The following is a 25,781-nucleotide window of genomic DNA, read 5'->3' as shown; positions in this document are numbered from 1 at the left end:
CTGCACTTGAAGTACTATGTTCAGTTTTTGTCACACTGCCCGAGGAAAGAATTCATTAACCTGGGAAGGGTGCAGGTAGGAATTACAGGAATTATGCCAGGATTCGAGGGCCTACGTTAGAGGGAAAGGTTGGACAGGCTAGGACTTTATTCCTTGGAGTGTAGGAAAGGGGTAATTTTATAGAATTGTATGAAATCATGAGGGGCATTGATACGCTGAATGTTTAGAGTATTTTTCCGCGGGGTAGGGGAATCAAGAAATAGACAGCGTAGTTTTAAGATCAGACGGGAAAGATTTAATAGCAACCTGAGACATACCATCTCTACTTTTCAGTTTACAAATTAATTTTCTAAGTTTCTACTGAATCTACTGTTTCTATCAGCTCTAAAGGAAAACATTTCTACTGTTTATATCAGCTCTAAAGGAAAACATTGCAGATCATAAATTGTCGAACAAAAATGGCTTTAATTTCCTTACAATTCTTTTGTTAAGTTCTAAATTCTATTACTGTTTTTCAAAGAATCGTACAAGTTGTTTCACAGAAACAAGTGCTTTTGGCTCATCTGGTTCAGGCTCATCTGGTTCAGGCTCATCTGGTTCAGGCTCATCTGGTTCAGGCTCATCTGGTTCAGGCTCATCTGGTTCAGGCTCATCTGGTTCAGGCTGACTGTGATGCAGATCTATGCTAATCTTGTTTGTCTGCATTGGGCCCTTATCCCGCTTAAGGTACAGTTCAAATACACAAATCCCTCCAACAATTGGCACTTTAAGTAGGGCACTGCACAGGACAACAAACAATGTGGCTCCATAATGGGCGAGTAACTTCTAATCACCTATAGTTTGAGGACTAGATCCCACATTGTTGTCAGTCAACTGCAAGTTGCAGTACGAAAAGAACGAATCGGAAGAAAAAGAGTGTGTGGTATCTTTGCTTGGCAAGATTGGTGTGAGCAGCAAGATGCCAAGTACTGATGCAGAGAGTTAACGCATGAGCCACTGACGTGCAAACACAAGAAGCCAGGCACTGGCATGGAAATGGAGGACATCAGGTACCGACACAGTGAAATAAGATACCAGAGCAGCTTGTACGTGGAGAAACCTTAACATGGTATAATATAATAAACCATATCAGTAGGGCACATGTACTGATGATGCCTCGTGACATGAAAAGTACTGGCATCAAATGGGGACCCTTGGGATCGATAACACAAGCAATAGTAGATCATAATAAAATTAATTTTCTAACATAATAGAGGAGGGATATGATCTGGAGGCATCCCTTACAGAACCAGAAAGCTTGGTGAATGGGGCAAGGAAAAGATAAGTATGAAAAAAAGGAATAAATATGCCATGACTAAAAACTAACAAGAAGATGGATATGGCATGCTTGCCTTTATTGGTAAAAGTATTGAGCGCAAGAGTTGGGATGTCATGTTACAGCTCTTCAAGATGTTGGTGAGACCTCATTTGAAATATTGTGTGCAATTCTGGTTACCGTGCTACAGAAAGGATGTCAGTAAGCTGGCAATGATGCAGAAAAGATTTGCCACATTGTTACCAGGACTCAAGAGCTTGAGATACAAGGAGAGGCTAGGTAGGCTGGGACATTTTCCATGGAGCATAGGAGACAGAGGTATACAAAACCAGAGGGGCATAGAAAAGATAAATGATACGCAAAGGTATCACAAAATGCTGGAGTAACTCAGCAGGTCAGGCAGCATCTTGGAGAGAAGGAATGGATGACGTTTCGGGTCGAGACCCTTCTTCAGACTTCTTCTCCCCCTAAATGATACACAATATTTTTCTCAGGTTAGAGCAGTTCAGAACTACAGGGCACAGGTTTAAGTTGAGAAGGGAAATATTTAAAAGAGATCTGGGTGGTGCATATATGAAACAAGCTAGATGAAGTACCAGAAGAGGTGGTGCAGAAGTGGCATAAAACTGACAATTGTGGCTTTTAAAAGACATTTAGACAGGTACATGGATAAGAATGGTTTAGACCAGGGGCCTCCAAATTTTTCAGCATGAGGGCCACATTATATATTTGGCACATTTTTGCGGGCCTTAGGAAAAAATAAAGAAATGTCAGTGTTATAAATTTAATGAAGTCAAAAAAGAACTTAAGTAAAACAAATGGAAGAAATTCAAGCCATCTGGAGTACATGGCAGCTTCCGGCATACACTGGTAACACATGCAACACGTACATTCTTGCCTTGAAAAAACTGCCAAAATGGTCAATTTTGTGCTGTAGAGAAATGGGGAAGAAGCTGAAGGATCCGGCGGAGAGAGAGGAACCGGGAGAAGGGCTACAAAGCCCGCGGACGCAAGAAGCAGCTGGGAAGACTTTTGGCCAGCCGGTGGGAGAAGGGGAAACACGGCCGGGAAGGGAGGCAGGAGAGCAAGGCTGAGAAGGAGAGGGCCGCCGACTGGGGGGAGAAGGAGGAGGAGGAGGAGAAAAGGACAGGGTTGAGCGAGCTGGGAGAGGAGCAGCGGGAAGGAGCCAAGGGGCCTGGAGGGTCTGCAGGGGTAGAAGCAGCGAGCGCTGGAGGTCAACGACCCGCCGGGGCCAGAGGGCAAAGGGCCCAGGGAGCCGTGCTCGAAGGTCTTGGAGGAGGAGGCGGTGGAAAAGGAGGAGGAGGAGCACGGTTCTGCTCGGCGGCCCCAGCCTCGAGGTGTTGAACGCCATCCAAGTGGAAGCGGACCCCGGCTGACAGAGAGGGCGAGCGGGGAGAACGACTGGAGGGCCAGCAGGAACGGCGAGGGGCCGAAGAGCCGCAGGAAGTGAGGCGTGGAGGTGCCGAGCCTGGAGGAGCGAGGAGCTCAGTAACGGGGAGAGGTGTCGGGACACTCAGAGCGCAGGGAGGGAGCCGGAGACGCGATGATGGGAGAAGACGGGGGAAGCCAAGCTGCAGCATGGAGCATGGTAAAATCACTTGGTGGGCCGGATAAAATCTCTTGGTGGGCCGGATAAAATCTCTTGGTGGGCTGGATAAAATCTCTTGGTGGGCCGGATAAAATCTCTTGTCGGGTCGCATGTGGCCCGCGGGCCATAGTTTGGAGACCCCTGGTTTAGACAGATATGAGCCAAATGCAGGCAAATGTGACTTGCTCAGTTATAAATCATGGTCGGCATGAAGGACCTATACTTGTGTGGTTTCACTCAATGCCTCTGCTCTTCTGTGAATGAAACTTTAACTCACAGGTGGAAACAGTTGCTGTTGCTGGCATGCTCCTCATCTGTTCCTTGAGTGCAACCAGGTTGACTGTGTAATCCTCACCAGGTCTCAACCCCGTCTGATTAAAGCACTTTACCATCGTAGGAAGCTGCACTATCATTCCGCCTTCGTTACTCTGAAACATAGATGCAATATTACACTGGGTCACAGAGAACGTTTCAGGTGTGGGGAGGGATGGAGAGGACAGAGAGGAACAGAGAAGATTAGAGTAAGAATGTTGTGGACAGAATCCTTTGGATTTATCTCTGTTGATCAAACATGTACAACCATTTGCTTACAACTCCTGCACATGGAAATATTTTCTCCATGTCTTTTCAGCCTCCCCTTGACTATCTCAGATCTGAAGTGAAGACCCTCATCCACCAACCAATGTAGGCTGGACTGAGTGTCTCATCATCGAACTGCTGTATCCGATTCATAGAAACAAGAGACGAGGATGTGAGGGACAATGACGGGAGTTGGTCTTGGGGCTCGGGCGCTGGTCGGCCGTGTGTGAGAGTGACTGAGTGAATGAGTGAAGTAGTTGAGGATGACTTACCTTTGCAATGAAACTGATCTCCCAAGCGTCAAATGCAAACTGGAATGGATCCCACAGCACCTCCACCACTGACTCCGTGACAGACTGAAAACGAAGTCCTTGAGGAGTTGACAAATCTTGGAGAGGTAACAGATTAAGTCTGAGCTCACGAGCACCACATCTTTCAAAGTCACATTACAATTAATGACCATTTTCAAGTTATTTTAACCTATCCTCACCGCACATTAGAAAGTCTTACACCTTTTCATGTCCCCAAGTACTTTCTGGTTCATCTCTAGTGTCAGCGCTGTGATGGTTAACAATATAGAGGTCGGCAGAGTAGTTTGATCATTCACGGGATATGAATGTCACTGGCAATGCCAACATTATTGCCAACCCCTAATTGATGGAATTAATGGGATGAATCAAAAGGGCATAGCAGCATATGAAGTTTCTTAGTCTGTGTAATGAATCATTCATGCTAAAGTGCTGGGACAAGTGCTAAGGTGCCTGGCAGACCCGACGTAACAAGTACAATAAAAAAGTCTAACGCCACATGATTAAAAATAAATAGATAATGGAAAATACTTCCCCATTTTTTCTCCTATTAATAACTAACTTTCTTTCTTAATTCTGACAAAGGGCCACTAACCCCCAAAAACTGACCGTTTCTGTTCATACAACACCTGCCTACCCTGCTGAATTTTTCCAGGGTTTTTTGTTTTTGGTTTTAATACCCCATATGCTTTCTTCACAATATCTACCTGCACTGCCACCTTCAGGAATCTTTGGATTGGTGCACCAAGGCACATCTTTAAACTTTCACTCTCTGACCTCAAAGCTATGCCCTCTAGTCTTTGACATTTCCACTCTGGGAAAAAGTTTCTGACTGTCTACCGTACCTATTCCGCTCATAATATTGAACACTACTATCATGTCTTCTCTCAATCTCTGACTTTCCAGAGCAAACAGTCCAAATTTGGCCAACCTCCTATTTAAGGATAGCGGAGTCAGGAGGTATGGGGAGAAGGCAGAAACGGGGTACTGATTGAGAATGATCAGCCATGATCACATTGAATGGCGGTGCTGGCTCGAAGGGCCGAATGGCCTCCTCCTGCACCCATTGTCTATTGTCTATTGTCTCTCCTTTTAACTAATACCCTATAATCCTGGCAGCATTCTGGTAAGCCTCTTCTGCATCCCTCTCCAAAACCTCCACATCATTCTTGAAATGGGGCAACCCGGAACTGCATACAATGCAGCCTAACCAAAATTCTATAAAGCTGCAACATGACTTCCTGACTCTTATACTTAATGGCTCAACATATGAAGGCAAACATACTATATCCTTCTTTACCACTCTATCTACTTCTATTGCTACTTTCCGTGAGCTCTGGACTTGGACTCCAAGGCTTCGCTGCACATCAATTCTGTTCAGATTCTTGTCATTAATTGTATATTTTCCCCTTACATTCGATCTCCCAAAGTGCAAAACCTCACACTTGCTTTGATTAAACTCCATCTGCTATTTCTCCGCCCATTTCTGTAGCTGATGTATATCCTACTGTATACTTTGACATCCTTTCTCACTGTCTACACCACTGTCCCGACTCCAGGCATAAATTGCCCACTTTATACTTTATCCCTGGTTCCCACTCTTGATTTTAACGTAGATATAAAAAGCCTTGGGATTTTCTTTAATCCTACTCACGAATGACATTTTATAGCTCCTTTTGGACCCTCTAATTGTCTGCTTCATTTTTTGTCTGGTTGCTTTATATTCCTCAAGGGACCTTCTGATTTCATCTTTCTAAACCTTACATATACATCCTTTTATTCTTTTTGATCAAATTTACAACCGCTTTTATCATCCAAGGTTACCTTACCTTGCCATCCTTATCCTTCCTCCTTATTAGACCATGCTGGACCTGAACTCTGATCTGCTGGCTTTTAAAAGACTCCCACGTGTCAGATGTGGATTTACCCAATAACAACTTCTCCCAATTCATTCTTCCTAACCCCTGCCAAATAATTCTGTGATCTACCTTACCCCAGACAGAATTCAGAACAATCTTAAAACTTATGGCGTTGTGATCATTGTTCCTAAAATACTCTTCCACTAAAATACCAGTAACTGGCCAGGTTTGTTCCCAACTGACCATTTAGTGCAACAACACTTTAAATTCCATTCTGCGATTAATTTCCATCTGCCATGGCTAGGCACATTGGAAAAACTGATCAATATCTGCCTGTAGTTTAAGACTATCTTAATCACTGTCAAACACACCATCAATTTCAGCTCATCTGCTATTGGATCTGAGATGACTGCGAGATGAACTTCCTCTATATGTCTAAGAAAACCCAATAATTTCCTGGACCATTTTAAGTTAATTTTAAAAGTGCTAATTCTTGTTGAAAAAAAATTGGGATCTGATTTAAAACCAGGAGAGGTAAGGGTTCGGAATGCAGTGACATCACCCAGCTGCACAGAAGCATGCAGGTGCACACACATGTTAACACCTACGGCAGTGCCATCACACGAAACAACAAAAGAGCACAGTGGTGTCAACATGCAAGTGGTGTAAAAAGGATCCGCTGGCACTCTGGCATAATACTGGTGGCGGTTCAGGTGTGAATGCTGCCATACTCACGGGTGGTGAGGTGGGAGCTGATGGGCTCACTGAGCTGATGCTTCTTCACAGCGTGAACATTAATGACGTATTCAAGGCCTGGCTCCAATCCTTGGATGGCGGCTGTTGTCTGATTCACCGGAACATGTAGCTCTCTCTGTACCCAGTCCGGGCTAATCGGGTGGTAGGTGATGAAATACTCAGCGACTTCTGAGGAGCCCTCCCACTGCAGTTCAACTGTGCGATCAGTAACATCGGTGGTCTGGAGATACTTCGGTGGAGCAACTGGGAGAGGCAAAGACCGCAGACTTCAGCACCACATCTTTCCCCATCTGACTGCACCTGCAGACAACCACTCTGACCATCAATCCACCCTCTCCTCCAACACTGTCTCCCTCATGGGTGCAGACTTGCAATAAGCCCACAGGAAGGACCAGAGGACCACCACCTCCAACACTGCCACCCAGCACCTCCAACACTGCCACCCAGGTGTGTTTGTGAAGGGCAACATCCTTACAGGGATGTGCTCACAGGAAAACAAGCCCCCTCTCAGAACCCCCCTCCCCACGCTTCATCCAGGAAGTATCTGCTGTCTCGCCGTGGAATAGCACTTCCTCAGTGTCATGGGCATTGGGCAAGCCCTCCCTCGAGACTAATAGATTCCCTCCCGCCCCAGATCATGACTGTACCAAGTAGCAAGAGCATAGGATAAATATCCATGAACAGGAAGCAGATACCGTCTGCTTAACCATCTTGGTGTTGTACTTATTCTGGCAAGCAGATAAACATTCTGTGGGGTAGAGTTGGCACAGTTTCGCATATGTTCTGCCATTTCATAATATCTTGGCTGACCTGACGGAAACCTCAATAATGCACTCATGCTCTCTTGCAATCTTTTGTTATCGAGAGTCTAACCTTCCCTGTCTTAAAAATATTCAAAGTCTAAGCTTCCAAAGTCAAATACCATAGGGTGTAGCTTTTTGATAATTAGGAGAAAGATGAAAGGAAGGCGAGGGTAGAGGAATGGAACGTGCTCTCTTAAAGGGTGAGAGAGATATGTTCCCATCACATTGCAAACCCTTGTCAACTTTACAGGTGGCCTTGAAGACTTGTTACCTGCAGGGCTACAAATCTAGTGCTGCATGGGGGGTGCTACCAAACTAGGCAGTTTTTAAACAACCAATACAGCTGTGAGGGACTGAATGGCCTTCTGCTGCTGTGCATGTGTGATGATTCCATCACACCTGCCTGTCGAGTCCCCGTCCACCCCACCCATAACCTGGTGACATCTCCGTACTGGACCTTTACCTGCTGCACAGTCCTGTCCAGTGTAGCCATCCAGACAGGAGCAGGTGCCGCCGTTGCACTGGCCATGGTCGCTGCAGTTGTTCAGGCACCTCAACTGGTTGCAGTCCTCTCCGGTGTAAGCCGCCGAGCACAGGCAGGAGTCATTAACACACTGCCCATTTCCCGAGCATGCATTGGGGCACTTCAGCTGGCTACAGTCCTCTCCTTTGTAGGTTTCCTCACAGACACATTCCTCCTGTACACATCGGCCGTGGCCACTGCAGTCATTTGGGCATCCCGTGTCATTGCAGTCCTGCCCCAGGTAGCCTGGGTCACAGACGCACTGCCCGTTGACACACACGCCCTGTCCGGAGCAGTTGGACGAGCAAAGCAGCTCTGAGCATCCCTTGCCTGTCCAGCCGAGGTCACAGCTGCAATCACACGTCTCCATGCTGAAGTTCCCGTGCCCACTGCACATGGGAGCATAATCAACTTGACCTGGAATGAGAGTGAGGGAGCAGAGTTAGAGAAGGCCAGGCAGCAGCCGAAACTGGGACTGTCCCCTGCAGGGAAAGTGGAGACAGTAACCACTGGGATGTGGCAGCACCAGCAGCTCAGCAAAATCTTCGTGTGCCAGGCACTCCATTAACATCTAAAGCACGCACGGGACGTCCTGGAGTCATGGAGGATTGTAAACACGGAAACAGAATGGCTCAACTCATCCGTGCTGGTCTTTTCAATATCCTCTCTTGCTTAATCACAACCTTCATATAGCTGGGTGACCAGCACTGCAATACTCCCAGTATGGTCATCTTTAATTACAGAACATAGAACAATACAGCACACAAATGTTCCCATTAATGTTTGTGCCGAACGTGATGCCAAATTAGACGGTGTCAGGTGCCTGAAGATGACCCTCATCCCTCTATTCCCTGCACGTCCAATGTGCCTATCTAAATGCCTCTTGTGCTACTATCATATCTGCCTCCACCACTACCCCTGGCAATGCGTTCCAGGCCCCCACCAGTATAAAAACCGTGCTCCGCACATAGCCATTAAAGTTTACTGTATAGCTATGCCCCCTAGTGTTGGACATTTCTACCCTGGGAAACAGGCTCTGACAAGTCGACTCTATCTATGCTTCTCATAATTGAATATATTTCTATTAAGTTCCCCCCTCAACCTCTGACGTTCCACAGAAAACAATCCAAGTCAATCCAACCTCTTCCTGCAGCAGAGACCCAGCAATCTGGGCAGCATTCCCGTAATCCTCCTCTGCACCCTCTTCAAAGCCTCCACATCTTTCCTGTTCAGGAGCGACCACAACTGCACACAAAACTGTAAATGTGGCCTAACCTACGTCCTATGGAGCTGCATCATGACTTCCTGACTCTTATACTCAATGCCTCTAGCAATGAAGGCAAGCTTACCATACACCTTCTTTACCACCCGATCTACATGTGCTGCCACCTTCAGTGAGCTATGAACTCGGACTCCAAGATCCCTCTGTACATCAATGCTGTTAAGGGTCTTGGTATTAACTATGCATTTTCCCCTTACATTCAAGCTTCCAAAGTGCAACACCTCACACTTGCTCGAGTTAAACTCCATCTGCCATTTCCCCCCCCCCCAACAATGTCTGGTAGGGTTGTAACATGACATCACAACTCTTGAGCAGAGGGATCTAAGAGTACAAGTATATAGTTCCCTGAAAGTAGTGTAATGGGTAGATGGGGTTGTGAGAAAGGCTTTTGGGAAATTGTGTATAGGTTTTCCTGTCAGGTTGCGATGTTACAATTGTACAAGATGTTGATGAGGCCTCACTTGGAATATTGTATGCAGTTCTTGTCATCCTGCTACGGGAAAAATACTATTAAGCTGGAAAGAGTGCAGTGAAGCTGTATGAAGCTGTTGCCAGACTTGTGGGCTTGAACAAAAGGGGGAGGTTGAGCAGGCTAGGTCTTTATTCCATGGAGCGCAAATGACTAAAGGGTGATGTCATAGAAGTGTATAAAATCATGAGAGACAGAGATAAGGTGGATGCTCATAGTCTTGTTCACAGTTATTACCCAATCCTCCAGTCAAGCATCACCTATAATGTTGCAGATAAATTGTAGGCCTAGAAAGGCTGCCCTCCTGCCTGTTAGCTCCACTGCTGCCTCCTTCTGGTGTCTGGCTTTAGCTGCATGACGTGGGGCAGCCCTGAGGAGCTGTGAGGTCCCTCCCTCAGACAGCATCGACCCAAGCTGTCAGTGTGATCTATTAATGACATTTACACTGTGGAGAATCAAACTGGTTTGGAAAAGGGCAGGACAGGCATCTCAATGTTCTGGGGTTCAGAAGCTTCAAATGTGATAGAGAGGGATGTAAAAGAGATGGAGGAGCTGCATGATTGATCAAGAGAATGTCACAGTGGCATTTAGAGAGGACACCAGGAGGGCACATCCAGTGAGGCACTTGTGGCTAGAGTTCAGGAAGAAGAAAGCTACAATGACTGTGATGGGGTTATACTATGGGGCACTAATATTCAGCAAGAGGAACAGGTAATGGGAAGATGCAAAACCAATAGGGTGGGTGTAGTGGGTAACACAACTACCCCAAAATTGTATGGTACCCTTACAGCACCAGAGGTTTAGATGGACCAAAATACTTCAGGTGCATCCAAGCGGGTTTCCTGACACAGTATGTAGACAGTTCAGCCAGGGAATGAGCCACACCAGACTTTGTATTAGGAAATACAAGTAGTCAGGTGAGCGGAGTTTCAAACGGAGAGCATTTTGGGAATAGTGATCCATAACTGAGCGGATAAGGATAATTAGGAGAACCAATACAGCCGTGAGGGACTGAATGGCCTTCTGCTGCTGTAAATGTGTGATGATTCCATCACACCTGCCTGTGGGTGTGATGGTGGACCTCAGTTGAAAGTGCTAAATTGGGGGAAAGCTGATTACAGCTGTATTAGGCAAAAGCTGTGGAGAGTAGACTGGGAACAGGCATTATTGAGTAAGTGCACATCTGATTTGTGGGAGTCATTTAAAGGACAATTGGTAGAATTCAAGACCAATATGTTCCCGTGAGAGGGAAAGGCAAGGTTTAAAAACTTGAATAACGAATAAGTAATTTAGCCAAAGAAAAATAGCAAGTATATGTAAGGATAAGGAAGGTAAAATCAGACTGAACCTTTGAGAAATATAAAGGAAATAGCAAAGGAACAGGGAATTGGGAATCTTGATCTTGTACAACTCTGCAACATCACATCCCAACATCTGTACTCGTTATAATGGAGAATCCAAAGGCATTTAATTCAAAACATTAAAAACAAGTGGGTAACTAGGGAGAGGGTAGGACCATTCATGGACAAATGAGGGAATTTACACCAGGAGCTGTAGGTAGTGGGTGATGTATTATATGAATACTTTGCATTGGTATGCACCATGGAAGAGAGAATACGTAGAGAGAGGGGTATGCTGATATTCTTGGCCTTATTGATACCAATAAGGTATCTTCCAAGAAGGAGGTGCTGTTAGAAAAAGATTAAAGTGGATAAGCCTCCAGGACCTGATGGGATCTAACCCGTTATTGACAGAGGCAAGAGATAGGTTTGTTGGGGGTGTGACTTTATATCCTTTTCAGCCACAGAACTGGAGAATAGCCAATGCTGACCCCATGTTTCAGAAGGACAATGGAGACAATCTAGGAAACTATGTGAGCCTTACATCATTGGTAGGGTGATTATCGGAGAAGATTTTTGAGTATAGGACCTACTCTAATCAAAGCAATCAAATCTAATCTGAGGGTGTAGTCCCGATCTTCCAACCTACCTCATTGTGGCCCTTAAACTTTTTAAATCAGCACGTTCCCTATAGCTGTAACATTATAATGATGTAACACTATATTCGGCACTCTGGTATTTTTCACTTTGCACTACCTGTTGTGCTTGTGGATGGCTTTATCGTACTCATGTATAGTATGATTTCACTGGATAGGGTGGTGCGTTGTGCTCATATGATCTGTCATGGGGGAGTGGAGTAGTGGTGAACAATATAAGAACGGAGAGTGCAATGTATGGGATTAACAAGAGGTCTGTAAGATATCCAGTGGTGATGTGACATAGTGGGGAGGGCAGGTGGTTCATGTGGTGCAAGTGTAATTGGCCAAGAGAGCTTGTTGATGGGGCTGGAGGTCGGGGCAGGGTTGGGGTTCTGAGAAAGCTCCCTACCTGCTGCCGAGCTTGCTGCCGAGTATTCACTAGTGCACTCTTGCCTGAGCATGGAAACCTCTCTCTCCAGAAGCTCCATGCGGTCCATGAGATTCTTGAGCAGCGAGCTCCTCAGGCAATCACAGGCCTGTTGGGGAATGTTGATGTTGTGGGTGAAGCCCACCTGGCTCTCCATGGTCTGGTTTTGTTCAAAGTATTCAGCAGCGTATTCCTGCGGAGAAGATTTAGTCCGTCCCAGGGTACTCTCTGCCCTCACTGAATAGAGCGACTCAAGCGGCACGTTAATGTTATAGATGTGATTGAAGATAATTGACTGCTGTTGGAGAAGCACGGTGTGGTTAATCTGATGAACACTGGCCGAAGTCCCATCACCTTGCTGCCGCTGTGCATTGACCAACACCTGATGTTCACCACAATCCACGAACATGCTGAGGCAAACAGCCAGGATATTGAACAGTAGCATAATTTCACCTTATGGTTCCTCGGACTCGTTGTGGCCTCACCCAAGGGATGAGTGAGTCTTGAAATGGGAGCTGCAAAAACAAACAGTTCAAGGTTCAAACCAACACTTGAAGACTCCTGCTAAAACTCCATTTTCAAATCACTCCTCAGTGGCCTCTGACCACAATAAACAACAGATCTTCCAAACACTACATCTTAATCAGTATTGTCCCTTCCACCCACTGTTCTTTGCTTGTTGATCAATAGCCTTGATTTTCACATTTTCATCATTGTTTTATAAACTCTTCATGGCTTTCCACTCCCATCTCTGTGAGCTCCCTAGCACTATAACCTGCTCCAAGAGCCATACAGATCCATACTGTATGGATGTAGGTATGTAGGTTAATTGGCTGGGTAAATGTAAAAATTGCCCCTAGTGGGTGTAGGATAGTGTTAATGTACGGGGATCGCTGGGCGGCACGGACTTGGTGGGCCGAAAAGGCCTGTTTCCGGCTGTATATATATGATATGATATATGATATGATATGATACTGGCATCCAAAACCTAGACACTTGCACCCATGTCCTGTAATACAAGGGTCTTCACCTCTAGAATTAATTCTCCACACCTCCTAGTTTCTCTACTTCCTTTTTAAGATGCTCCTTGACACCAAACCTCTAGCATTCTGTGTCTATTTTTAGCTTTCGCTGTCTTTTCCCAGCTGACTCAATACCAAGTTTTGTTGATTGATATCACGATTAAGTCGCTCGGGACATTTGTATATTCATGTTGCTACATAAATACAAATTGCTTTTTGGAAAGGAGAGAAAGCAGAGGCTGAGGTTGTCAGAGATCTTCTTTTGTGAGAGAGTTCAAATCACAGTGTGACATCACTGTGTCAAGCTATTCAGACTGCTCCAAAAGGCTCAGTGATACCAGCATTTAGATTATTGGAAGCTGCTGAATGCTTCCTTTCTGATAGATAATGCAAGCCAGCCACCATTTTGCTGCATTACATTTCCTCTGCTTTCTTAGTGGCGCTTCTGGCAGTCCATTAGGGAAGACTTTATTTAAACACTCTTGTAATGCTGCAATCCTATTTCTTCAGCAAGAGACTAGAAGAGAATTACAAACATCTTTGAAAGCAGACGATGTGCAGAGAATCATTGGCCAGAGCTGGATGGAGACACCAGCCTTAACATTCCCGGAAGTTGGATGGCTGCCTGATTCATTCTCCAGCATCTGCTCTGACCCAGTAATACTGCACCCATTCTAAGACTCTTGTGAGGGAACTGGCACTGAAATCACCAGCAGGCAACAAATCACACAGACCCTTGCGCCTCACATTCCCAGGCCCACACTTCAATATTGAGTGAACAAACAGCCCGGACAGGTTCAAAATCAAATCCAGCACATCCACAACACTGAGAAAATAATCCCCCCGAAGAAATGGAACATTACAGACAACTTGTTAACAAACAAGTTGAAATGAAATGGGCATGGTGTTGTCATGTGAACAGTGTCAGATGTAGAACCGAACTGACGTATAGGTTGAGCGAATAATTCACTCCCCGTACTAAGAGGAAGGAAGCTGTCAAACAGGGATGAAAGTAACTGGGAAAGAACTTCACATTGAAAAATGCAATGGTCCATTTTGACTGGTAGAGAATGAAAGACAATATGTTTACATGAAAAGAAGCTGTCGGTACAGAGGTGTAGATATGGTGCCACACACAAATGATGGTCAATTTGTTTGATTAAAAAGTCATTAGCATGAAATGCCAAGTCAACAGCAAATTGCTGGAGGAACTCAGTAGTCAGGCAGCATCTGTGGAAGGAAATGGACAGACAGCATTTCGGTTGGGAACTTTCAGACCTGAAATGTCGAGTATTTCTCACTTCACAGAAGCTGCCTGACCAGTGAGTATCTCCAACATTTTGCTCCCACATAGGATTCATAACAACTTCAGCATTTTGCCTTTCTATTACAGAATTACTTCTGTTTACTGAACCTATGCTTTAAGGAAAGAAATGGCACATTAACCTTTATTACTGAAGGATCAGAGTTTTAAAGAAAACTTATTACATATATAGGGCCTTGGCGATAGAGCACTGTGCAGATTTCAAATCTCTATGCCCACCGAGAAGGCCTACCGGGAGGAGGTGGCTGATCTGGCACTCTGGTGTCAGGACAATAGCCTCCTCTTGAATGTCACTAAAACGAAGGAGCTGATTGTGGACTTCAGAAGGGCTAAACATCCAAGGACGTACACGCCACTGGAGATAAATGGGTCTACTGTGGATAGGGTGAGCAGTTTTAAATACTTGGGCATCACAGAGGATCTGACGTGGGCAACGCACATTGCTGCACTGGTGGGTAAGGCTAAGCAGCGCCTTTATCACCTTAGACAATTGAGGAAATTCAGAGTGTCTCTGAGGATCCTTCATTGCTTCTACTCTGGGGCTGTAGAGAGCATCCTGTCCGGCAACATTACAGTCTGGTTTGGGAACAGCTCTGCCCAGGACAGGATGGCCCTGCAGAGAGTAGTGCGTTCGGCAGAACACACCATGGGAACTACATTCATCCCCCTGCAGGACCTATACATCAGGAGGTGCAGATCCAGAGCAAGCAAGATCATGAGGGACCCCTGCCACCCCAGTAACGGACTGTTCCAGATGCTACGATCAGGCAAACGCCTCCGCTGTCACGCTGCGAAAACGGAGAGGATGAGACGGAGCTTCTTCCCACAGGCCAGCAGGACTGTCAACTTTTATAACCCCAGAGACTAAATTTTTGTCGACACTAATAGTAACTTATTAACTTTATTTATATGCTGTAACTGTAATTCTTTTTTGTGCACAACCCGCAGGCATTGCCACTTTCATTTCACTGCACATCGTGTATGTGTGTGTGACAAATAAATTTGACTTGACTTGACAAGGAACCATATTTATATGCAAGAAGCCAGCAGGTAAAGTTTACTAATTCCTGAGATGGAGAGATTATGTCATGAGGACACATTCAATAGACTACACTATATTTCCTCTAATTTGGATTCATACAACACAGGAACAGACCCTTTGGCTCACTGTATCCATGCTGACCATTATGCACACCTGCACTAAATCCATTTACCAGGTGTTTAAGAGTATCCACCCCCATCACCCACACAGGCAACATGTTCCAGATTTCAAGGTCTGGGTGAAAGAGTTCTTCCGTTGGTGAACTTCCTTCGTTTCCCTTTCCCCTGACTCTCAGTCTGAAGAAGGGTCTCAACCCAAAACATCATCCATTCCTTTTCTCCAGAGATGTCCATCTACCTTCGGTGAAGTTGAGACAATGGATCTGTCACAAACGTAATGGCTGGCAAAAGGAGTGAATGGGTTAATGGGTTATTTCTGCTCTTCGTTCTTGTATCTGGTGCACAGAGGGTTAAAGGGAACAAGTTACTTATGTCTGGCATGGTGCAGTCATATGTGTCTCAGTGCACAACAGATACAAAGGATCAATGCACTCCAGTCTGGTACCAAGCAGCCTGTTGACATCACAATGTCAGCTCATGCTCATGTACAATACACAGAGGGTGAAGGAGAACAATACACTCTGTCTGGGAGTGCACAGGACATGAGAGCTTCAGTGTGCAAAGCATAATCTCGGCAATCCACCAAAACAGCACCCAGCCACCTGAGTGTGCAAGTCTCAGCCAACACGTGTGAGCCTTGTTCAATGAGTTATGTGTCATAGATCAGTACGTGCAGTGGCACAGTGGCACAACTGATAGTGCCGCTGCCTTACAGCTCCAGAGATCCAGTTTAATCCTAACCTCTTATGCTGTCTGTGTGGCCTTTGCACGCCCTCCCTGTGACACTGTGGGTTCCCCTGGGTGCTCTGGTTTCCTCCTATAGCCTGAAGATGTGGGGGGGTCAGTAGTGTGTCGGGTAGTAATAAAATCTGGGGGGATAAAAAATAATAAGGGGAGTTGAGTATGTGGCGAGTATGAAATGAGATTAGCACAGGATTAAACGAGTGGGTGGGTGTGTTTAATGATTGGCACAGAGTGTGCCTAAGGGCCTGTTTCTCTGCTGTAAAACTCTACTAAAAGTTAATTATGAATGACGACTGCATTGAATTGTAAATCCATTGGCATCAATTAAAGAGATTGAAAGCATAAAGTTGTTCTAAATTAAACCAAAAATGGAAGACAGAAAAATAAACTATGTGAAATTAAGTAAATGCTTTACAATAGCTCTGGAAGCTAAATTAGTTGTGCACAGACAGGTGTCACCACAGCAGAAGAAATTTGGACCATGCAACTCACCTGATTTGGTGAGTGTTTGCACTCAATGGGCCAAATATCCTCCTCTGGTGTGGTAAAGAAATACGAGAAGTAATGAAAAAAGTGACAAGCAGGAGCTGCTGAAATCAATAACACCTCTGGGGAACAAGAGAAGGTGGATTGGGAACCGGAGGAACGGTTGGATCCAGGAACGGGAGGAGAATGTGAGATGGGCTACAGTTGGAAAGAGCAGGGTGGGGCAACACAGATGAGTCTGGGATGTAGAATTTGTGGATCTTGAACATGGATACAAAGTGAAATAAGAATGTCAGTAATTTACAGTGCAGGAAAGGGAGTGGCAAGGAGGGACATTAAGGAGGAGAGACGTGTTCAAAAAGGACTGAGAAGCCAATAAATATTGAAAGACAAATCTGCAGGAGGAATATCAAAGTGTGAAGCATCTATAATCAAGTCAGTGAATCTGTTTGCATATGGATGCAAATGGATAAATATAATTGTCATCGCAGAGGCATGGCTTCAGGGTGACCCAAGGCTTGGAGATGAAAATGCAAGGATATTCGATAGTTGAGAAGAATGGGCAAAAGGGAGCAGGAGATGGGACATCATTGGCCATAAGGCATGAGAACCAGAGAAAGTTGCTGGCTCAGAAGTCAGGTCATCAGTCCAGGTGGAGGCAGATAGTAGCAGGCACAGAAATCAGAATGGGAGTTGTGTCTGGTCCTTCCACAATAGGGGTGATATAGAGGATGTCATCTCTGGCCCTTCCGCATGATGGACGATGTAGAGGACATGTTCTCTGGACCATCCATGGGAGAGGTGACATAGACTTGATGGGCCAAATGGCCTAATTCTGTTCCTACCACTTATGAACTTATGAAGTGCATTACATGTACCTACAACTCTGTGCAAAGAAGAAACTTGACTCATAAATCTACTTTTAAAATTGCCTCTTTCACCTTAAGACTATGCCCTCTAGTATTTGGCATTCATTTCCTTGAGAAAAGGGTCTGATTGTCTAGCCTATCTATGCTTCTCATAATTTTATAAAGATATTTGGGAACTCTGAGACTCAACCCCTGCACCATTAATTTTGGGTCTGGGATTTCTCTCCTCCTTATTTTGGCCCAACAAAGATATTTGACGGTCTTGCCATTCAAGATGTGCTCCCATTGGAAACATCGAACAAGATGGGATGATTTGTCTACACCCAAAATATGCACCTTGTGCAATTGCAATGCTTGATATTGTATTCAATCACCTGCTGTTATCTTTTTTTTAACGAGTATAAAAACTCACTGAATTTTCAATTTGGAGAGATTCTTCCAGGGGAGAATCCCAAGGGAGAATCTTCCACCGTGTCCTCCTGCTTGTGATGAATAATGGCTGCTACGTTACAGCTCTGGTCTCTACGTGACTCATTCACAGTCACAGTAAAAAGTTAGGAACAGCAGCGGTTATAGACAACTTCCTGACATAGAAAATGTTGAAGGGAAAATGACTCGACCATGGCCAACAATAGTTACGTGCAGTCAGATACCAAGAAGAGACACATAAAGTTACCAAGAAAGTTGCAAACCTGAAGATTTAGAGCAATTTAGAATTCAGTAAAATAAAAGCAAGAGTTAAAATAGAGTTTGAGAATAAACGTTCAAGAACATAAAGGGGACATCAAAAGCTCCAAATGAGAATCTATGCTATTAGCTGATATAGTTAATTAGAGATATTGATATTTTGTTGTAGATGGTTGAAGATGGTTTCTTTTGTTGTTGTTTTAGCTAATATAAAATGAATACTTATTTTCAGTAGAAAGCAGTAAAATGAAAAATGTGAGTAAAAAAATGGCCTCAGAATCAGAAGCAGGACAATTTATAATGGAGCAAAATAATGGAAGATGAATAAATTAAATACTATGGCCGTGGTTTCATGGAGAGTTTAAAAGAAAACTCCTGGAGTACAAAGGGTCCAATGAAAAGTAGATGTTAAAGGAAATTAATAGGACCAAAAGCCAATAAATCCCAGGCTTGATAACCTGATAACCTAACCTGTGTGTTAAATGAGGTAGCTATGATGATAGTAGATCCTTTGGTTGTCATAATTGGTTCCATAATTCTGTAAATTAGATGAGGGAAGATTTCCTTCAGATTGGAGGGTGACAAATGTAACCTCACTATTTAGGAAACGAGAGGAAAACAGGAATGTCAAGCCAACTTGCCTAATATCAGTAGTAGGGAAATACTATTACATCACATACTATTATGTAATAACTGAACACCTTGAAATAAACCAGCAGGATTAAGGACAAAGCATTGGTGCAGCAAGTAGTGCTGCTGCCACACAGCTCCAATAACTTGGATTCAATCCTGATCTTGGTTCTGTCTGTGTAGAGAAGAGGGGGGGGGGGGGGCTTTTGGATGAGAAGAGATTGGGATCAACTAGGTCCATATTCTCCAGAGATATGAAAAATGAGAGGGGGGCTTGTCAAAATATACAAGGTTCTACTAAGGATACAAGGAGATGAGGGGAATCTAGTACCAGAACTCTCGCTCAGGATATGAGGTGAGGTATTTAGGACTGAGGTGAGGGTAATATATTTGGCCTGAGTTTGGTGAACCAATGGAATTCTCCCCCACAGAGGGGTTCGGAGGCCATGCCACTGAGTATATTTAAGTAGGGAAGCAGATTGATTTCTAGATACAAAAGCCATCTAGGAGTATGGGGAGAGATCTGGAACGTGGTGTGGAGATCGACAAATTGAATGGCGGAGCAAGCTTGAAGTGACAAATGTATTATAGACAATAGACAATAGACAATAGACAATAGGTGCAGGAGTAGGCCATTCAGCCCTTCGAGCCAGCACCGCCATTCAATGCAATCATGGCTGATCACTCTCAATCAGTACCCCGTTCCTGCCTTCTCCCCATACCCCCTCACTCCGCTATCCTTAAGAGCTCTATCCAGCTCTCTCTTGAAAGCATCCAACGAACTGGCCTCCACTGCCTTCTGAGGCAGAGAATTCCACACCTTCACCACTCTCTGACTGAAAAAGTTCTTCCTCATCTCCGTTCTAAATGGCCTACCCCTTATTCTTAAACTGTGGCCCCTTGTTCTGGACTCCCCCAACATTGGGAACATGTTTCCTGCCTCTAATGTGTCCAATCCCCTAATTATCTTATATGTTTCAATAAGATCCCCCCTCATCCTTCTAAATTCCAGTGTATACAAGCCCAATCGCTCCAGCCTTTCAACATATGACAGTCCCGCCATTCCGGGAATTAACCTAGTGAACCTACGCTGCACGCCCTCCATAGCAAGAATATCCTTCCTCAAATTTGGAGACCAAAAGTGCACACAGTACTCCAGGTGCGGTCTCACCAGGGCCCGGTACAACTGTAGAAGGACCTCTTTGCTCCTATACTCAACTCCTCTTGTTACGAAGGCCAACATTCCATTGGCTTTCTTCACTGCCTGCTGTACCTGCATGCTTCCTTTCATTGACTGATGCACTAGGACACCCAGATCTCGTTGAACTCCCCCTCCTCCTAACTTGACACCATTCAGATAATAATCTGCCTTTCTATTCTTACTTCCAAAGTGAATAACCTCACACTTATCTACATTAAACTGCATCTGCCATGTATCCGCCCACTCACACAACCTGTCCAAGTCACCCTGCAGCCTTATTGCATCTTCCTCACAATTCACACTACCCCCCAGCTTAGTATCATCTGCAAATTTGCTAATGGTACTTTTAATCCCTTCGTCTAAGTCATTAATGTATATCGTAAATAGCTGGGGTCCCAGCACCGAACCTTGCGGTACCCCACTGGTCACTGCCTCCCATTCCGAAAGGGACCCATTTATCCCCACTCTTTGCTTTCTGTCTGTCAGTACCCTACCCCCAATACCATGTGCCCTAATTTTGCCCACTAATCTCCTGTGTGGGACCTTGTCGAAGGCTTTCTGAAAGTCGAGGTACACCACATCCACTGACTCTCCCTTGTCAATTTTCCTAGTTACATCCTCAAAAAATTCCAGTAGATTTGTCAAGCATGATTTCCCCTTCGTAAATCCATGCTGACTCGGAATGATCCCGTTACTGCTATCCAAATGCTCAGCAATTTCGTCTTTTATAATTGACTCCAGCATCTTCCCCACCACTGATGTCAGACTAACTGGTCTATAATTACCCGTTTTCTCTCTCCCTCCTTTCTTAAAAAGTGGGGTAACATTTGCTATCCTCCAATCCACCGGAACTGATCCTGAATCTATAGAACATTGAAAAATGATCTCCAATGCTTCCACTATTTCTAGAGCCACCTCCTTAAGTACCCTGGGATGCAGACCATCAGGCCCTGGGGATTTATCAGCCTTCAGTCCCATCAGTCTACCCAAAACCATTTCCTGCCTAATGTGGATTTCCTTCAGTTCCTCCGACCCCTAGAACATTTGGGAGATTGTGTGTATCTTCCTCAGTGAAGACAGATCCAAAGTAACGGTTTAACTCGTCTGCCATTTCTTTGTTCCCCATAATAAATTCCCCTGTTTCTGTCTTCAAGGGACCCACATTTGCCTTGACTATTTTTTTCCTCTTCACGTACCTAAAAAAACTTTTGCTATCCTCCTTTATATTATTGGCTAGTTTACCCTCGTACCTCATCTTTTCTCCCCGTATTGCCTTTTTAGTTAACTTTTGTTGCTCTTTAAAAGAGTCCCAATCCTCTGTCTTCCCACTCTTCTTTGCTATGTTATACTTCCTCTCCTTAATTTTTATGCTGTCCCTGACTTCCCTTGTCAGCCACAGGTGTCTCTTACTCCCCTTAGAGTCTTTCCGCCTCTTTGGAATAAATTGATCCTGCAACCTCTGCATTATTCCCAGGAATACCTGCCATTGCTGTTCTACCGTCTTCCCTGCTAGGGCCTCCTTCCAGTCAATTTTGGCCAGCTCCTGCCTCATGCCTCCGTAATCCCCTTTGCTATACTGTAATACCGACACTTCCGATTTTCCCTTCTGCCTTTCCATTTGCAGAGTAAAACTTATCATGTTGTGATCACTGCCTCCTAATGGCTCTTTTACCTCTAGTCCCCTTATCAGATCAGGATCATTACACAACACTAAATCCAGAATTGCCTTCTCCCTGGTAGGCTCCAGTACAAGCTGTTCTAAGAATCCATCTCGAAGGCACTCTACAAACTCTCTTTCCTGGGGTCCATTTCCAACCTGATTTTCCCAGTCTACCTGCATGCTGAAATCTCCCATAACCACCGTAGCATTACATTTTTGACACGCCAATTTTATCTCCTGATTCAACTTGCACCCTATGTCGAGGCTACTGTTTGGGGGCCTATAGATAACTCCCATTAGGGTCTTTTTACCCTTACAATTTCTCATTTCTATCCATACTGATTCAACATCTCCTGATTCTATGTCACCCCTTGCAAGGGAATGAATATCATTCCTTACCATCAGAGCAACCCCACCCCCTCTGCCCACCTGTCTGTCTTTTCTATACGTTGTGTACCCCTGAATATTCAGTTCCCAGCCCTGGTCCTCTTGTAGCCATGTCTCAGTGATCCCTACAACATCATACTTGCCATACTTGCCCATGACTAACTGAGCCTCAAGCTCATCCACTTTATACTACGCGCATTTAAGTACAACACTTTAACTTCTGTATTCACCTCCCCTCTCACATCGGTCACAATTCTGTTTCTAGAAGTACGCCCGAGTGGGTGATGCTGCCTCAAGGTGACAGGGCCAGAGGTTCAATCCTGAACTCCGGTGCTGTTGTGGTGGAGTTTGCACGGTATCCCTCTGACTGCATAGGTTCCCTCCAGGACTTCCAGTTTCCTCCCACATCCCAAAGACATGCAGGTTGTCAGATTAGGTGGCTGCTGTAAGGTAACCCTACTTGAGATAGGCGGCAAAAGAGAGATTAATGCAGGTGAATGAGAAGATAAACTGCAGGAGTTCAGGGATGGAAACATAGACAATAGGTGCAGGAGTAGGCCATCCGGCCCTTTGAGTGACACCGCCATTCAATATGATCATGGCTGATCATCCTAAATTAGTACCCCGTTCCTGCTTTCTCCCCATATCCCTTGATTCTTTAGCCCGAAGAGCTGTATCTAACTCAATCTTGAGTACATCCAGAGAATTCCACAGATTCACAACTCTCTGGGTGACAAGGTTTTCCTCATCTCAGTCCTAAATGGCCTACCCCTTATTCTTAAGGAGAGGCGGAGTGGGACTGATGGGATTGCTCTGCTGGAAACCGACTTCATGGCTTCTGTTTGTGTTGAAATAGGTAAGGAGGAGGGAGTGAAAGGGTCAGAAAAATACCGGAGAACGAAGGAGGAAGGATAGGCAATTAAATACGACAGAAGGGTAGAAAGGAATGATATAGAGATGGGGCAGAGAGTGAACCAGAGTAAAAAGAGAAGGAAGTAGAAAAGAATAGAACGGGCAGGGGATGGAAAGAAAGCATGAGTCAAGAAAGAATGGGGAAGGATGGACAGAGAAAGCACTCAAATAGTAAAGAGAAGAAAGAATGAATAAAAAAAACAAGTGGGTGGGTGAGGAGGGAAGATTATGTAGAACGCGGTGGAGTGGGGATAGGGAGAGAAAATGAGAGGAGAGAGTAGTGGAAATAGCAGAAAGAAAAGGAGGGTTAGACAGATGGTAGAAAATGAAGGTGTAGTTCCAGAAAGAGGATGGGCAGAAAGGAGGGTAAAAGAGGTGTGGTGGGAGAGGAGGGGGTATATGGTTGAAGCTACCTGAAAGTGGAGGTGAGAGAAAGATAGCGCATGAGGGCGAGTCTGTGGGAGCAAGAGAGTGTGTGTGGGTCTACATGGAAGGGGAGAGGCGCGCATTTGGAGGGCTGGTTGGAAGCGGCAGGTGAATGTGTGCCCAGCCAGAGCTGCCGCTTAGTTTAAACACAGATCTCACTGCTTTGAGCTATATAGCACAATGTCAGCAGCTCAAGCTCACTGCAGTAGTGCTGAAATATGGCCTGCTTAGATTTGGCAGCCCACAGTTTCCACGCACACGAGCGACACTGGCTGAATGAAGAAAGTACTGTGTGCTTACCTTATTCAGTAGCTGATACCCTACTGAGTGAGGCTCGTTCAGAGTGAGTCCTTCAGCTACGATCACCTCTCTCTCCTCCACTGTCCTCTCAGCTGCCTGCTCGGCCCTTCCCCTCACTGAAATGAAAGCAGAGCGTTGGTCGGACTGAGCAATTCAAATGCCAATTGTACAGTCCCCTGCGATAGATGGCTTCACTCTATTCACATTCAGCCTCACATCTGCAAGCCTCACATTTGCTCGGCTCCAGAATCTGTGGCCTCTTTCCAGCAACCTCTCCACTTATTTCATTGATCTATTTACATAAACCAACATTCGTGTTTTATGCCAAAGCAGCAGATCGAAAAATCAGCCACAGTAAGCTATCAATCTCTGGACCAAAAATTCTCATCCTTCTCACTTTAATAATAATCCCTATTTTTTCCTCTCATGTTCAATATCTTTTCATTATCCAATCCTGCACTTTGTGGATTGCAAGAGGGCATAAAAGACATGAACTGCAACTTTCAAAGTCTATACTGGTTCACGGCAGAATGATCTACCTCGCAGTATACTGCAGACACGTCCAAGTGCGAATTCTTCAGACCAAAAGAAATGGATGGTATTCATCTTGAGTTGCTCTGCCATTCACGAGGATATTGGCGAATCCTGTACAGCAACTGACAAGATGCGGTGTATGAATTTCCAAAAGGCACTCTGTGAAGTGCCACACAAAAGATTACTGCTCACATAACAGTTGGCAGCACTGGGGCAGTGCATTCCCCTCGACAAGAGAACAAAACAGAAACTGATGAGAAGGGTGCCTCAACTTCAGGTGGGCAAACTGTAATTGATGGGGTGCCAGGGTGTTGTTGCTGGGCTGCCTGACATAGGTGAATGATCAGGTTATGTGGAGCAGCACGGAGCCAGGGGACTCCTCTTGCCAGCAAGAAACAAGCAATGCTTTTTAATACAAGGCGAGCGCGGTCTCAGAGCAACGGGTTTTGCTGTTGTGTATTGGTGACACCACCCAAGATTACTTTACAGGGTTTTGACCACCTAATTTCAGGGGTTCTGCAATTGCATTGAATGCCGTGCTCTGGTGAAGGGCTTTCTTATGATGAATCACTGGGCTGGTTGGGCCTATGTCCCCCTCCCCTCATTTAGAGGATTGAGATTGGATTGAGTCATTGAAAGCAAGCGTGCAGGCAGGTGCAGCAGGCAGTGAAGAAAGCGAATGGTATGTTAGCATTCATAGCAAGAGGATTTGAGTATAGGAGCAGGGAGGTTCTGCTGCAGTTGTAACTGGTGAGACCACACCTGGAGTATTGTGTACAGTTTTGGTCTCCTAATCTGAGGAAAGACATTCTTGCCATAGAGGGAGTACAGAGAAGGTTCACCAGATTGATCCCTGGGATGGCAAGACTTTCATATGAAGAAAGACTGGATAGACTAGGCTTATACTCGCTGGAATTTAGAAGACTGAGGGGGGATCTTATAGAAACATATAAAATTCTTAAGGGGTTGGAGAGGCTAGATGCGGGAAGATTGTTCCCGGTGTTGGGGAAGTCCAGAACCAGGGGTCACAGCTTAATGATAAGGGGGAAGTCTTTTAGGACCGAGATGAGAAAACATTTCTTCACACAGAGAGTGGTGAGTCTGTGGAATTCTCTGCCACAGAAGGTAGTTGAGGCCAGTTCATTGGCTATATTTAAGAGGGAGTTAGATGTGGCCCTTGTGGCTAAAGGGATCAGGGGGTATGGAGAGAAGGCAGGTACAGGTTACTGAGTTGGATGATCAGCCATGATCATATTGAATGGCGGTGCAGGCTCGAAGGGCCGAATGGCCTACTCCTGCACCTATTTTCTATGTTTCTATGAGATGTGATCTTATTGAATGATGCAAGAGGGAATGAAGATATTAAAAAGTTAGAGGATATGAAGATGTTTCTCTTGTGTAGGAATCTCAAATTAGGGGGCCTGGTTTCACAATAAGTAGTTATGGAGTCAGGGTCACACAACAGAAGAAGACCCTTAAACCTGTGCCCTCTAGTTTTAGACTGGGAAAAGACTATGACCATTCGCTTAC

At 45.1% G+C, this 25,781-nt stretch overlaps 1 protein-coding gene across 3 annotated transcripts in view; it reads right to left on the bottom strand.

The window, feature by feature from the left end:
• The window catches only part of tnr (tenascin R (restrictin, janusin)), a 57,841-nt gene extending 33,506 nt beyond the window's left edge, over window positions 1-24,335 (bottom strand). Inside the window, exons 1-7 of one of the 3 annotated variants that reach the window (XM_078407490.1) lie at window positions 24,257-24,335; window positions 23,718-23,833; window positions 11,891-12,423; window positions 7,693-8,169; window positions 6,406-6,669; window positions 3,776-3,891; window positions 3,202-3,352 (exon numbers count right to left, since the gene is read on the bottom strand). In XM_078407490.1, coding sequence (XP_078263616.1) covers window positions 3,202-3,352; window positions 3,776-3,891; window positions 6,406-6,669; window positions 7,693-8,169; window positions 11,891-12,353 — 1,471 coding nt within the window. In that variant the 5' untranslated portion in view covers window positions 12,354-12,423; window positions 23,718-23,833; window positions 24,257-24,335. The other 2 variants (XM_078407491.1, XM_078407489.1) reach the window with 2 other exon arrangements.
• Between the last annotated feature and the right edge of the window lie 1,446 nt (window positions 24,336-25,781).

The sequence above is a fragment of the Rhinoraja longicauda genome, chromosome 11 (genome assembly GCF_053455715.1).
Source record: "Rhinoraja longicauda isolate Sanriku21f chromosome 11, sRhiLon1.1, whole genome shotgun sequence".
NCBI classification, from domain to species: domain Eukaryota; kingdom Metazoa; phylum Chordata; class Chondrichthyes; order Rajiformes; family Arhynchobatidae; genus Rhinoraja; species Rhinoraja longicauda.
This window is presented reverse-complemented; position numbering and strand designations above follow the sequence as displayed.